Source organism: Camelus ferus, chromosome 5, assembly GCF_009834535.1.
Source record: "Camelus ferus isolate YT-003-E chromosome 5, BCGSAC_Cfer_1.0, whole genome shotgun sequence".
Lineage (NCBI taxonomy): Eukaryota > Metazoa > Chordata > Mammalia > Artiodactyla > Camelidae > Camelus > Camelus ferus.
Genome location: NC_045700.1, coordinates 11,751,218 through 11,764,699, shown reverse-complemented (window position 1 = coordinate 11,764,699; position 13,482 = coordinate 11,751,218). Strand labels below are relative to the sequence as shown.

Genomic DNA, 13,482 nt, shown 5'->3' with positions numbered 1-13,482 from the left:
GTATAAAGGAATGCATACACTGAATGGACATGCATATAAAAGAATTTCCATGTTATCTGTATGTGCATGAAATATTTCCGCGAAGATTCACAAGGAACTGGTTACCCTTTGGAGAGAGTAACTGTGGTTGGGTTTCAGAGGGACACCGTTTGAGCTCTTTGAATTCTGAACCATGTGAATGTGTGACCTATTAAAAAAAAATACAGGTAAGAAAGTTCCAAGGTTTCCAGCTGAAAACAGAAGAGCAAGTACAAGTTGCAGCAAGCCCTTCCTGCCTGAAGTCCTAGAAAGTCCAGGTGATTATGGTGAATCCTGGGAGGGGGTCCCTCGTGGGGAGTGGGACAAGGAAGACGGCCAGTAGAGAGGCAGGGCCTGGGGAGGACTGTAGCGTGGACCCAGTGTCGGGGAAGGACTGTCTGCAGGCTGGGGTCTGCACAAGGAACAGCCGGTCGGGCTACGCGGTGAAGCCCAGCTCCCTTAACCCAAGAGCTGGCACACGTGTCCCAGGGGCAGGCGAGACTCGGGAGGAAGGGGGAAGACCCCGACCCCCAGTATCAGTTACTACTGGCTGACTGCACCCAAGAGTAGGACCCCCTCCTAGAATAATTGCACGAAGCAGGCTGCCTAAAATGGATACAGGATCTATACAGTTGGTAGCAGAAATTTCAGAATCAAAATTAAGCACACCATCAGGAATTATCAAACATGTGAAGACGGATAAAACCATAAAAAACAAAGGTATCAACTCAACAAATGCATTTTCATCTGAAGGAAGAGTTTACAAACCAAGAAAATCTTTAGACACAGTTACTGCCCTTAGAGAGACAGGAGAGGATACTGTGTATATAAAAAGAATCAACGTGACACACAGGAAATGAAAGTTGTGATTGCCGAAGTTTAAAGTGGACAAGCTGGAACCTGGGGCCCCGCCAATACAGGGACCTGCAGCCCCACCATGTGTCAGGTGCCGTCCTCCGTCCTGCATCCTCCACACCCTGCTTTACCTTTCCCTAAATTTACTGGAAAGACAGGTCTTCCCTGGCGTTCAGTGCCACCAGGTTACCCTGGAAGGCCAGGCTGTGCTGGAAAGGTGCATCTGGGCACACCAGCACGGAAGGGCTCAGCGTGCGCATTCTCCCCAGTCCTCGCCTTGAAGAGATACGGAGACTGGAGCCCAACGGCAGAGCTCATTACTCATTCAGGGTCCTGGTCTTCAGCATTCCGACCCAATCAGGCTTCTTCTTGAGTCATTCAGCACTAGGTTTTGGAGCCTCCCACTTTTCTAGACGGGAATGCGTTTGACTGTCCTAGTGGACAGTCAGCTCTCTGAGAGGTCTTTGGTGCCAGGCTGTCAGCACTGGAGTCTGCACGGCCTCTCTGCTTTAGCTTCTCCAGCTGCAGACCAGGGATGTTAACAGTGCGTCGTGAGGGTTGTTAGGAAGAGTCAATGGACGGATACAAGCGACATGCCCAGGGCACACCCGGCACGTTGTACTGCTGGCTGCTGTTTTTATGTGAGGACAGGAAGATGATCTCCTGTTACTGACTTCACTCCCACCTTCTACCTTCCCAGCACATGAAAGGGACTCAAAAATATCTGACTTGGTGTTTAATCCCCAAAGCGACTTGACAGCCACATAGGATTTACATCCTAAGGCATGTGAGTGTCTTGGGAAACTGCTATCAAGATGTTTTGCCTTTAATCTCCTCCAGGTTGTTATACAAAGATGGGTCCGTGACTTGGCCAACTTCAAGCCAGGGACTCTGCAGCATGGACAACTGGACGACAACAGGGATTCTGCCCCAGGAGTCTGCCACCTACTGTGCAGGAATATCGTCTGAGGGCAGTAGAAAGCAAGCTGATGTCTCCAAATGGAACAAAGGCGTCTTTAGGAAGAATTAAAAAAAAAAATTCCTCTAATTGTCATTCTTGTGCCTGCCCTTTTCAAACATTCTGACAATAATTGAAGAGACTAGTCCAGGTCAGAATTAAAAAGGTTTGCCAGGTTTACAGCAAGGCAGCAAACTGAGTGCTGCATATTGTTAGAGAAATGACAATTTTAAATGTGCATATTTCATGTGAAATAAAAAAATAAATTAGGGAGGGGCTGCCTTGGCTTCAGAGATGTCTTTCAAGACCAGCCCTGCTTCCACGTGGTCCGGAAAGTACTAGGTGGGGCCCTCGCAGTGAGGCCTGGGTGCGGTAAAGCATTAGTCCTCCATGGAGACAGAGACAGGAACAGAAATACCTCAGCTCCCCTCACCACAGAGCTGGCATCATGGGTGCTTGTTTTCCTGGCCTGGTTTCCTAGGCAATCAGAAGTGGGAGGTAAGCAACGCAATGATGTGGACGGAAGACGGCACACTCGCAATGTGGATTAGGAAATGGATCGCAGGGTCAAAACAGACCCACCACCTGGGTCTTCCTCCTGGGACCCTCCTCCCTCATGCCACCTGGGAGCTCACCAGCAACTCTGCACATATTACACCCCTCTGTCGTCGTGTCACCTTACAGAAAGAAACCTGCTCACTCTTGAGGAATCCAGGATCTGGGTGCAGCTTGGGAAGCAGGGGCCCTTGACTGTGAATGACTGCCCCTCCGCGTTCTTCCACGTGGCCGGCCCCACCTGTCAGGCCTGCCGTCCTCGGGGAGCTTTCCTGACCCCGCAGCCGCGGCGATCTCTCCCCCCAGATCCTGATGGTTTAGAGCTCGGCCGCGTGGATAAATGATGGTTTGGGTCACACACTCCACGTGACTGTCCTCTGTCCCCAGATGGACCTGAGCCCCAGAGCAGGGGATCATGACCCCTCCGCAGGACTGATGCGAGCAGTGCAGTTGAAAATGATTCTCGACGGGCCCTGTGGGGGAAGGAGCTCTGCTCACCTCTGTCAGCGTTTTCTTTTTCTCCTCGTATCTGGCTTGCAGGCTGCCGTGACTTGCCTGCAGCTGCAAAAGAAAAGATAAAAGGCATGTGCTTTCATTTGAGCCCCACAGCAGCATAGACATGGGTTACACGGGTGGTCTCCACATTTCAGAGATGAGAAATGGAAGCCCGGAGAGAAACTGAGCACATGTGGGGATTTCAGACTCAGTCAGCACCGACTACACGTCAGGTGAGGGAGGCACTAGGTGTTCTGCATAAACCCTAACCGTGAATGGAGGACATTATTCTTACTCTACAGATGAGGAGATAAACGCTCCAGGGGTTAAGGTACTTTACCGAGGTTCCATAGCTGATAACTGATAAAGCCTGGATTCAAATTCAGGTCTGACTTCTCTGTATGCTACAGTCAACTCAGTGAACCAACTTGCCCGTTCACAGCACACAAACTGCACCACCGGGGCACCCAGAATCCAGCACAGGCTGCGCTGGATGGCAAGCGGGGCCAGGTAGACATGAAAAAGGAGGCAGGACGACAGTACTCAGTACAAGAAAGCGCATCTCCTTCACTGTCCGAAGTCCCACGGCCATAGACTTACACCTCAAAGCCACGTCCCTTTTCCTCACTAAAAACGTGTATCCTTGTGCTGTCTGTGATCCTGCCGCTTTCTGAAAACATTCCATTCAAAGCTCAAAGGGTTTGTCCATTTCTACTTTTGCAAAAAGGAAGTGGAAAAAGACCACCGTCAGGCTCATCAGACTCTTTGGTTGTTACCTGCTTACAAAGTAACAGTGAGAAAACTTGCCTCTCAGAGATTATTTCAAAGTAACTCGCCCCATCCTTGAACCGGTAAGCAACCTGTTGAGAGTTATGTCACCTTCAGAGAACTTTACTCCTACACGGTGCTTCTAGCCACCGGTTTTTGTGACTGATGAATCTCCAAGGAGGCCTCTCGGGAAGCCACCTCAAGTGGAGGTAGAGGAGACACTGGAGGGGAGCAGGGGTGCTCTCACTCCTTGCTTTTCACAGGGAGCCTTGTCTGGCAAGGACTTTCATTAACCCATCTGTGTCACTGGTAGGTGGGGAAAGTTTCTCCTCTTGACATCCTAGGGATGTACCCTTGAAGCTCCAGGAAGAGGTCCTGGCATCTTCCCACCTGCTTCACCCACTGTCCTGCTCACCTGCACCCCTGCACCCACCACCCACCCAACATTTACCCAAGGCTCTGCTCAGTGAGGTGTGTGATGGAAGAGGAAGACCATGGCCCAGTCCTTGCCCTCAAGGAGCCGGACCAGGAATCTGGGGATGGATGTGTAAGATGAGCTGGCTCAGAGCCAGGCTCTGGGGAGGCCAAGGAAAGCAGCACCCTGCTTACCAGGGAGGTCGAGGAAGGCTTTGCCCACAGAGACTCATGGGGGCTGGCTCTTGGCAGGGAAGCTGGAACTTGCTAACGAAGGGAAGACTCACCTCTTCTCCTTAATTAATAAGAGCCTTCTTCATCTTCTCACCTGACCACCTCTTCTTTAACAGGGAATGTTCTGGTTACTTGGCTAAGTTTTCGTCTTGCCAGAGTCTCAGCCATGATTCTCCTATCTCCGTGTCCTTCTTCATCATTAACCCCTAGACTTACCCCCCAGTTCATCAGCTGGTTAACACTGCCTTTCTGGATTCCTCTTCCTCAATCTCAGGCTCCTTCCCAGCTGTGTACTAGCTGAACTGCAGTCTATGCCTTCACCACATATTCCCCTGTTGGATCATGAGATGTTCTTTACTCCTCCTCCCCCTTTCCCTCCTCCTCCCTTCTTTCTGTTGGGCTAAGCCTCTCTCCATGGTTCCCACCCTCCAGGCCACACGTACATCCTGAGGCAGTTCAGGGGGTGAGAGTGGAAGGGCCGGGACAGATGCCCCAGAGGCCCGGATTCTTACACAAAAGGCTTGCTGTTGGTCCCTGCACCCCGTGACTTCTGAGCCTATTAGGTGATGAAGGAATTCTGTACACCGGCTAGCCTGGAGGCGAACCACCTTCTACAGGAGGGCAAATTTAGGGACAGTAACAAAGTTCAGTGGCTGCAGATCTTCCTGTGGGACGTTCCGGATGAAGTGGACTGAGTAAGTCACCGGCAAGGATGGTGCGTATTCTTATAGCTCAAATCATCTTTTGAGAAAAACTGTTTATGAACATGTTGATGTTGGCTTTTAATCTTTACCAAACATTCAGATCTAGGCTTATTTGAGAAACATACATGCTAATCTTTTGTTCCTTATATTTGCATAAAGCTTGTCTTCATAAAAAAGTGAATCCCTGCCTGTATCCTCACTTCATCCTTGAAGCAATCTCTCCAGACACATGTTGAGCATCACTTGAGACCCCCAACTCCTATGTGATATGTGGCCCTGGGTTAATCTCCCTTTCTACCTCATTTTCATCACCCAGTTGGCCCAGCCCCTGGCCAGGGGCTGCTGGGCGTGATGGTCATCTGCAGTAACCCGAGCCACAGCAAAGACTGCCGTCCTTTAATGACAGCCTGCAATACATCAGCCAGTGTGGCTGGAAACTAACGGGCTCTTGGTAAAAACTACTGCAAAACAGACTGATCAGAGAGGACCACCCTTTCAGCTGGACTAAGACTGTGCCTGAATTGCATCTGAGAGGCTTACCATTCCTTCTTCCCAAGTCTGGATGGGAGATGAAGCAACATCCACTCGTGCCGAGCTACTCTGGCTCGTGGGGTCTGCAGTTCCCTCAAAACCATCCTCCCTCAGGGGATGAAGACATTAAGACAAAGAAGCCTCATCCTTGATTCGGGGTCACGTTGATTCTGTGATGAGTTCTTTGTGAACCAATCACTTTCAGGTTCCCACCACTGGCAAGGGTCAGCAGTAGAGGTGACACTCTCTGAGCTAAGCATTAAAATGTCCAAACAAATCATCAAACGGAAACCAAATCACAGTCAAAATTTACATCCCTGTTTGCTTATGATCCAGAGCATTTTGGTAAAGCCAACCTGTTGTTTGTTCAGCTATGGCAGAGTAAATTCTAATAGAACAAATTCAAACAGAGGAATGACTAAGTAAGGACCATTTGATATAATAATATCTTTTGAATATGTGGGACTTGAAAGGATGAAAAACGTACAAGTTCAAAATGCCAACTGGCACCCATTTTTGGAAAATCAATTGTCGTATGAACTACTGGTGAACTGTTCTTTAGAGAGCCATATTCATTCCCAAAATCTTCTGCTGTTTGTGTATTTGTCTAATTAATTAAATCTTATTGCCAATGCAACTGAGGCATATAACGATTTTTTGTCTTCTTATGACTGATCCTGAGTCAAACTCCACAACTTCCTCTAATGTCTACTTCCCAAGGCAAATACATGAAAGTCTCCACAACAGTCCCACCCATGGCTCAGGATGCCAGAAAGCCAGCTCCCAAAGCTCTTTTAAAAATGACCTGGTTTCCTCCACTCCCCTACTGCCACTAGTCAAAGCCACTCACAGCTCACGTCTGGACTACTGGGCCAGACTCCTAATGTGTTTCACGAATCCCTTCTCATCCGAGTCCAGTCAGTTTCTGTTCCCACGGTGAACAGAATGGTCTCTGAAACATGCAAATCTGATCAGGCCCCTCCCCTACTTAAACCCTCGAACGGCTTCCACCGTCTGTATCATGACCTCTCTGACTGGACTCTGCGACCACCTGCCTTATTCGTGACTCTCCAGGCACAAAACAGAAATTGGCCAAGACCCTTCCTCTCGCAGGTCTGAGTTCATGTTCTGTCCTAAGTCGCCACCCTGCCCACACAGACATCCTGCTTGGCCAGCACCTACTCAGTTGCTGTCCTCTGGTCCCACGCTCTTGGCTCTCCTTCACAGCTCTAACGAAATGATGCTGCAGGACGTCTTTGTCAGTGTGTGTCTCCCCACTGCTACCTTCAGACCCCTGAGAGGAGAGATCGTAACTCGTTCATCCACCAGCACAGCCTAGCTCAGTGCCCAGCACGCAGCAGTGCTTGGCTAATCTCTGCAAATTAACAGACGCTCCTCTTGCCCTGTGATCCTCTAGAACAGAGGCTGGCAAACGTCCCCTCCCTGTAAGGGCCAGACAGTACATATTTTAGGTTCTGTTGGCCATATGGTCTCAATTCTGCCACTAGAGCTTGAAAGCAGCTGCAGAAAATACGTAAACGAATGGAGTGCATGCATTCCAGTGTAACTATTTCCAAAGACAGGCGGCACTGGACCCCCAAGGGCCTGAGTGTGCCGACCCCTGTTCTGGAACCTCCCTTGGCCCTTCTGCCACAAAGACCTTAACTCCATCCTTGGATTCTCCCTTTTGGAAGAACGGTTTCATGTTACTTGAACGAAATTACGAAAAGAAAACACCAACCTCTTCCAGACGTTTGGTCTTCTGCAGAATCTGCTTGTTCAAGGAAAGGACTTTCCGACGATGTAGCTGGGAGGTTCCTAACTTTTCTGGACTTTCTTCAGCTGATAGCTCAGACTGCTGTGGGAAACAGAGGGCACACCCAAAAAGGATTTAATTAGTCTGCCTCGGTTCACTGAGACAGCCCATCCCAGCTCAGTCTGGGCAGAACACTCCTGGGCAGACGGTCACACCAAGCCAGCGGAGCACGGGGTCCTGTGCAAAACCCAGTCCAGAGAAAAAGATTCTTCTGACACAAAGACCAAAAGCCCTTTCAAGAGAATCTACATTCCCAGCAGAGTGAACAGCACGTGCAGAAGCCCGGGGATATGTAACTGCCGTTAGTTAGGTTGACAGCACATAAGCAATAGGGTCTCATTAAAGGGTCTCACAGGGAGGAATGACATGGTCATCCCAGAATCTTCCTAAGGTCATTCTGGAGTTATCAAGAATGATTGTGAGGGGGAGGGTATAGCTCAAGTGGTAGAGTGCATGCTTAGCATGCACAGGGTCCTGGGTTCAATCCCCAGTACCTCCTCTAAAAAGAGATAAACAAATAAACCTAATTACCACACCCCTCTCCGGAAAAAGACTAAAAAAAAGGAAAAGAATGTGAATTGATTCACTTTAAAAGTATTGTACATATACAGTTACAAAATTTAATCATTCAGAAGCACTTACAATGAAAAGAAAAAGTCTCTCAACTTGTTTCTCCCCATCCATGGGCCCATTCTCTTTTAATCATTTCTTATTTCTATCCTTCTGGTGTTGGCAGATGGTAGATTTGAGAGGGATGAGAGATGCTGAGAGAGGCCAGCAGGAAGTTCCTGAAGTTGTGTAAGTGACAAGGGGATGGAGGAGGAGGACTGGGCAGGACGCGGAGCCTGTCGGGACGGGAAGTGGGTAAGGGAGAGACTTCTAGATGGGGTAATGAGGTGAATGCAGCAACGTTATCAAGAAACCATGTAAAGAAGGAGGCAGCTTGGTGTAGTTACTGAATACAAACACTGGCCTCAAGACACCAGGGAGGGAAGCCCCAGGGAAAAGAAACAAGGAGGCCAGCCCTACTCCAACAGGTGCCCTTAAAACACTTCTTGGATGATCACAGGATAGATAGCTTTATTACACAGTCAATGAATACCCATTATAACCGCACTTCCTTTTTTTCACTGGAAATACCCCAATTCCAAGCTGTTCATTAACTTTAAGCCCAAGTGCAAGAAAACTAGTTGAATATTTGATTTTCCCTGTATGCTTTGACAGTGATCATGTGCTTGAAAGTTTGGGAAGATTTACCTGTGGGGAAAAGAGACAGAAAAGTGAGAAGGAGGAGAAATGGGATGGTATAGTCATTGTTTAGATTGGTTAAGGATTACCCTGAATAATCCAGAGGTGTTTTTAATGGCTGATGAGTTTTTTGCTGCTTAAAGATGAAGATGGGAGACCACCAGCAGGATACGGCTGCATAAAATGCCAGACAAGCATCATTTTCTATCTCATGGGCTGGTAGGCCACAAAGGAGACAGAGCACCACCCCTCTTGATTTTCAAATCACTCATCAGAAACATAATTATAATTAACTAATTATATCTCCTCCACTCTGCATCACCCTGTACTATGTTATCAATTTGGCCACTTTTGTCTGTTACATATTTAGCAGCTTTTTTCTTATAGTTAATTTCAGGTTTGGGTTTTAATATGCAGCTTAGATCCCTTGATACTGATTTCCAAAATGTCACCAGCATCCCCTCAGAGCGTTTCACTTTACTAGCAGAATTACACAAACCTTCTACCTCATGACTTATTGATGTCTGAAATGGAAGTAATTCCCCAGTCACTGGAACCACGCCACATGGTGTGTCTCTGTGTTTGATGGCAGGATTATCTAGAGTGCCCGACCTCCTCTGGCTGTCTCTCTGGCTTTGGACCAGGCTGAGCTGTGGGCCAGCAGGCACCAGGAGATCCACGCCTGCCTCACCTCCCAGTCAGACTTCCTCCAGTCTGCGGGGGTAAGAGGGTCGGCGCATACTCACTCAGTGCTGTCCTGCACCTTTGGCATGATTTGGAAAACATCTCCAACTCTGAGCATGCTTTCCTGCTGATAAACTGCTTTCAGGGCCAAAGTTCCAAGAGAATGAAAACTGCATTTCCCACCCAGATTCCACACCCTCTTATCAGTGTACCTAGCAACAGGCATGGCTTTGTTTAAAACTATGACCTTTGATTTCACTTCCAAGAACCCTTCTTGCATGAAAACCAGTAGCTATCTTGGTATCTGCAAAGAGGATCTCCAGGCTAGCTGGCTATCCCCGCCTCCTGCCCTTTCCCTCTTGATTTATTTTTAGCCACATGGTCCCTTAAGACCCTTTAGGGGGGCTTTGAGGTCAAAATCCTTTTCAAAATGATATTAAGATATGATTTTTTTCCTCTCAATCCTCTGTGACTGTACAGTAAAATTTTCCAGCGGTTATAAGGCATGTGATGATATGATTGCTCTGATGTTAATGTGTAATATGTATATGATTGTTATTTGTAAGTGAATTAATATGTAAGCTTTTAGGACCTCAGGAATTTTTAAGAGTTCTTATAGGGTCCTAAAACTAAAACTTTTGAGAATCATTACTTTATTCTAAGGAGCCAGGCTCACTTGGGAATCTACCCAGTGATTGGGACAGCCTCAGTAACACTGAGCTCCAACCAACGGGGTGGGCCCACCCGTAACACTGAGCGGCAGAAGTTCTTTCTGATTCCACACTCTTACTAGACAGCAGCTTCAACCAACTGGAGAGAAAATACCTGTAGTGCACAGAAAGGATACTGAAGTCTCTAGACAAACTTACTATTACATTTCTGTTACCACAGTTAATGTTCCAAGCAAACATGGGCTTTCAAAATCCTTTCTCTTATTGCTAGGGAGCAATTCTCACTGCTCTGTGCAGTCCCCTAAATCTGCATCTACACAATATTAATGTACATTGATATCAGGATATTAAGTGCCATTTCCGTATCTGACATCTCTCCAGTGCAATTAAAGTGAATAACATGCACACGAACAGCCCACAGTACACACACATTTGTGAGTTCCTTCATCTGCCTGAGTCTAGAGATGGTGTTAAGCAAACTGCTTTGTTTAATGGGAAGTTATTTTTGTACAGAAAAAAATAATTTATTCCAGAGCTGAACCGAACAGAAAGCTGACTGCTGTACATTTCAAACATACTTTTTATTAAGCAACTGAAAACCTTCACTTCTTTCAAACACCCTCCTCAAAGCCAAAAGAACTAGACAGATGAAGGCAGAAACAGGTCTTTGAAACAGTATGGCTTATTTCACATTCTGTTCACTGACAGTCACCGTGGAAAGAAAACAAGATGACCACGTTAGATCTTAAAGGATGAGACAAAGTTGGACAGATGGAGAATAGGAGAGGGGGCTTTACATTAAATCCTTGACAGGAAAAAGAAAAATTAAGTCCTTGGGGATATCTTAACTGATTTCTACTTGGAAAGTACAACACCCATCAAAGAATGCCAACCATCTCTAAATATTCCATTTGTATTTACATTAGAGCGAGGGCTACAGTGCCAATCTAATTTTGTTCAACAATTTCAGATTAAGAACGTGCTTTCAAAACCACTCAGTGGATTAAGAAGGCTTCTAGTGCAGATTCGATGTTTTCTAACAACTGACAGACATCTGCAACTTCTGTTCTTCTGGGAACCAGATATAAATGTCACTGGGTAATATTAGTCCTGTTCAAAATAGTAAATTCCTAAGAGAAACGAAAATGATTACTTTAGCTAAAACTATATACCTTTATAATGAAAGAGACCCAAAAGGTTATCTACATATCAATCTTCCTAATACAGGAATCTTTCCTTTGTCATCCCCCCTCTCGTCCCCCATCAAAGCACGGCCACTAAGCTGTCAATAATAAAGGATCCCTAAGTCATGAGGGTGCCATATGTTCTCCATGCTGAACTGAAGAGGGACTTCAGTTTCTGGACCTGGATGAACCCTCTTACTGAAAACAAGTAAATAGACAATATAAATTTTTTTAATCTAAAAAAGGCTATGAGCTAGCAAGAATGTAAGAACTCCTGGAAGGCCAAAGAGGTAGCGAAAGTGGGCGCCGAGGAGGTACGTGTACCCGGGGAAGTTGGCTTTTTTCTGGAGAGTCTCTGCCAAAGCCAGCTGATCTCAAGCTCTGATTTTTACAATTTAACAACTGCTTTGCTTAATCCTTGACACAGATGTAAGAGTGAAAAATAGCTGCAATGAGATTGTGTAACAAAAGATTTGCCCTCACGCAGTTCTGCAGTCTGAATTCACACACTATATGGATGGTCCCAAAAATGGACACATCAAGACCACGCGCACAAGGGGCCAGAGCTGGGGGGTGCCCGGGTGCGTGGCAGAGCAAAAGCAAATCCTCTCTGGAAGAGCATGGCTTCAATTTGAGGCCTCAAAGAATTTCCACAGATAAATTTCCAAGCAATATGAACTTACAGTCAAAAATCAAAAGTGCACATGAAGTCAAAGCATCATGAGCAAAAGCCAGCAAAAACTGGCAGAAAGGGACCTGCAAACTCAAACACACACGTGCCCATTCCTCCCTGAAGCCACAGAGACTGTGTGTAAGCACTGTCATATAACAGTTCAAATTTTCTTACACAGAAGCAACCACAGCCCTGTCCTCTCTCCTTTCTACGCCAAGACATCAGCTCCTTTCACCACCTTGGCTTTTATCCTTTGGACACATCCCAGCTCATAATCCTTTCCAAGCATTCCCGATGGCATCTGAGCACTGCAGACAGGATGGGATCATCCACTTTCCCTGCTCTACACTCTGCTTCCATGAATGAAGCCAGATACATAAATGTTCTTTTCAATCTTCTTGACTCCCACTCATGAAACCCCATGGATTTCGAAGACCCATATGCATGTAACCTTGCTGAGTCTAAGATGCAGCTCTGAGTCCAGAGGTGAGCAACAGTCTCCCCACCCAGAATGCAACTACCATTCAGGAGGCATGAACAGAACCCCAGACCTCCCACTTTTACCCCCGGAACTAATGTCAGGTCAGGTGTCATCCTCACCAAATCCTGAGTTGGTACAACTGATTTTTCTGAAATAAAATAGCCTACATTTACCTTCTTTACGAAATGAATTTATTTGTTTGGGCTTATCATTTCAATCCAAGGTATTTTTGAAGGTTGATTCTATTCTCCAATGTATCAGCTGCCTTTTCTTTGCTAGCTTTAAACGACAACTCAAATCTGATGAAGCTAATTCCTATGTCTTTATCCAAACTGATAAAGCCCCTGGAAGGTACAGGTTAGGCTGCGTGGCTTGAGACAACCCCACCAAACCAACAACTCATTAGCTAACGCCATTCTCTTTGCTGTTAGTTTCTGTGTATTACACAACTCAGTCACTCAGACTGTATGAAATCCTGGAACAGTTTTAAGACACAAACATATTATTAACATTTTCCTCTCCAGATTTACAGGGCTCCTTCATCTCTAAATTCTGATTCGGTTTTAAATCTCTCTCCCCACCTTCTTTTGTCGTTCAACTAACCTTTACTCAGACCCTATTATCTATGGGGCACAGGATTAGGTCCTGGGGACACAGAAAAAGATGGAGACCTCACCCTGGGCCTTTACAGCCTAGTCAGGTAACACTGGCTCATTCACAAATGCAGGTGTTGTAGCTCCACACTCTCCCCAAGCCTCTGTGCCACAGAGGACGAGGGTTCTGAAAACTCATCTTGTTCCTCCTTCCCCCCTCTTCTTCTGTCCTTCCACAAACGTTTATGAAAACCCCATTATGTTAGGTACTGCGGATGCACAACGCTGCCAGCCCTCGCTGACAGCAAGCATTCTAGTTCCAGGAGGCAGGCAGAGAAGAATGAAATAGCGCCCTGTTCGCAGTGCTACAAAGGAGACAAGGAGCCCACCCACATATTAGAGAAAAGCCCTTCTTAGGAAGGAGAGTGACCCGTAATGACCACAGGGTGGGTCTCTGCAGGGCCCTCCAGCCACCCACCAGCCTCTACTCAGTGCTGCCATGTGCCAGGCAACAGGGGTACAGAGAAGAGAGATGAGATCTTGGCCCTCCAGAAGTTTACAGATTTAGGACATGACTTGTCTAATGCCTGTGACCCTAGG

The 13,482-nt window shown here is 46.8% G+C and overlaps 1 protein-coding gene across 4 annotated transcripts in view; it reads right to left on the bottom strand.

Annotated features, from left to right (window-relative positions):
• Nucleotides 1-13,482, bottom strand: part of CCDC93 (coiled-coil domain containing 93) — an 82,441-nt gene that overhangs the window by 21,274 nt on the left and 47,685 nt on the right. For 3 of the 4 annotated variants that reach the window (XM_032479318.1, XM_032479320.1, XM_032479321.1), the window contains 2 exons: nucleotides 7,274-7,390; nucleotides 2,885-2,947 (listed from right to left, as the gene is read on the bottom strand). In XM_032479318.1, coding sequence (XP_032335209.1) covers nucleotides 2,885-2,947; nucleotides 7,274-7,390 — 180 coding nt within the window. The remainder of the gene's footprint in view (nucleotides 1-2,884; nucleotides 2,948-7,273; nucleotides 7,391-13,482) is intronic. The other variant, XM_032479319.1, reaches the window with a different exon arrangement.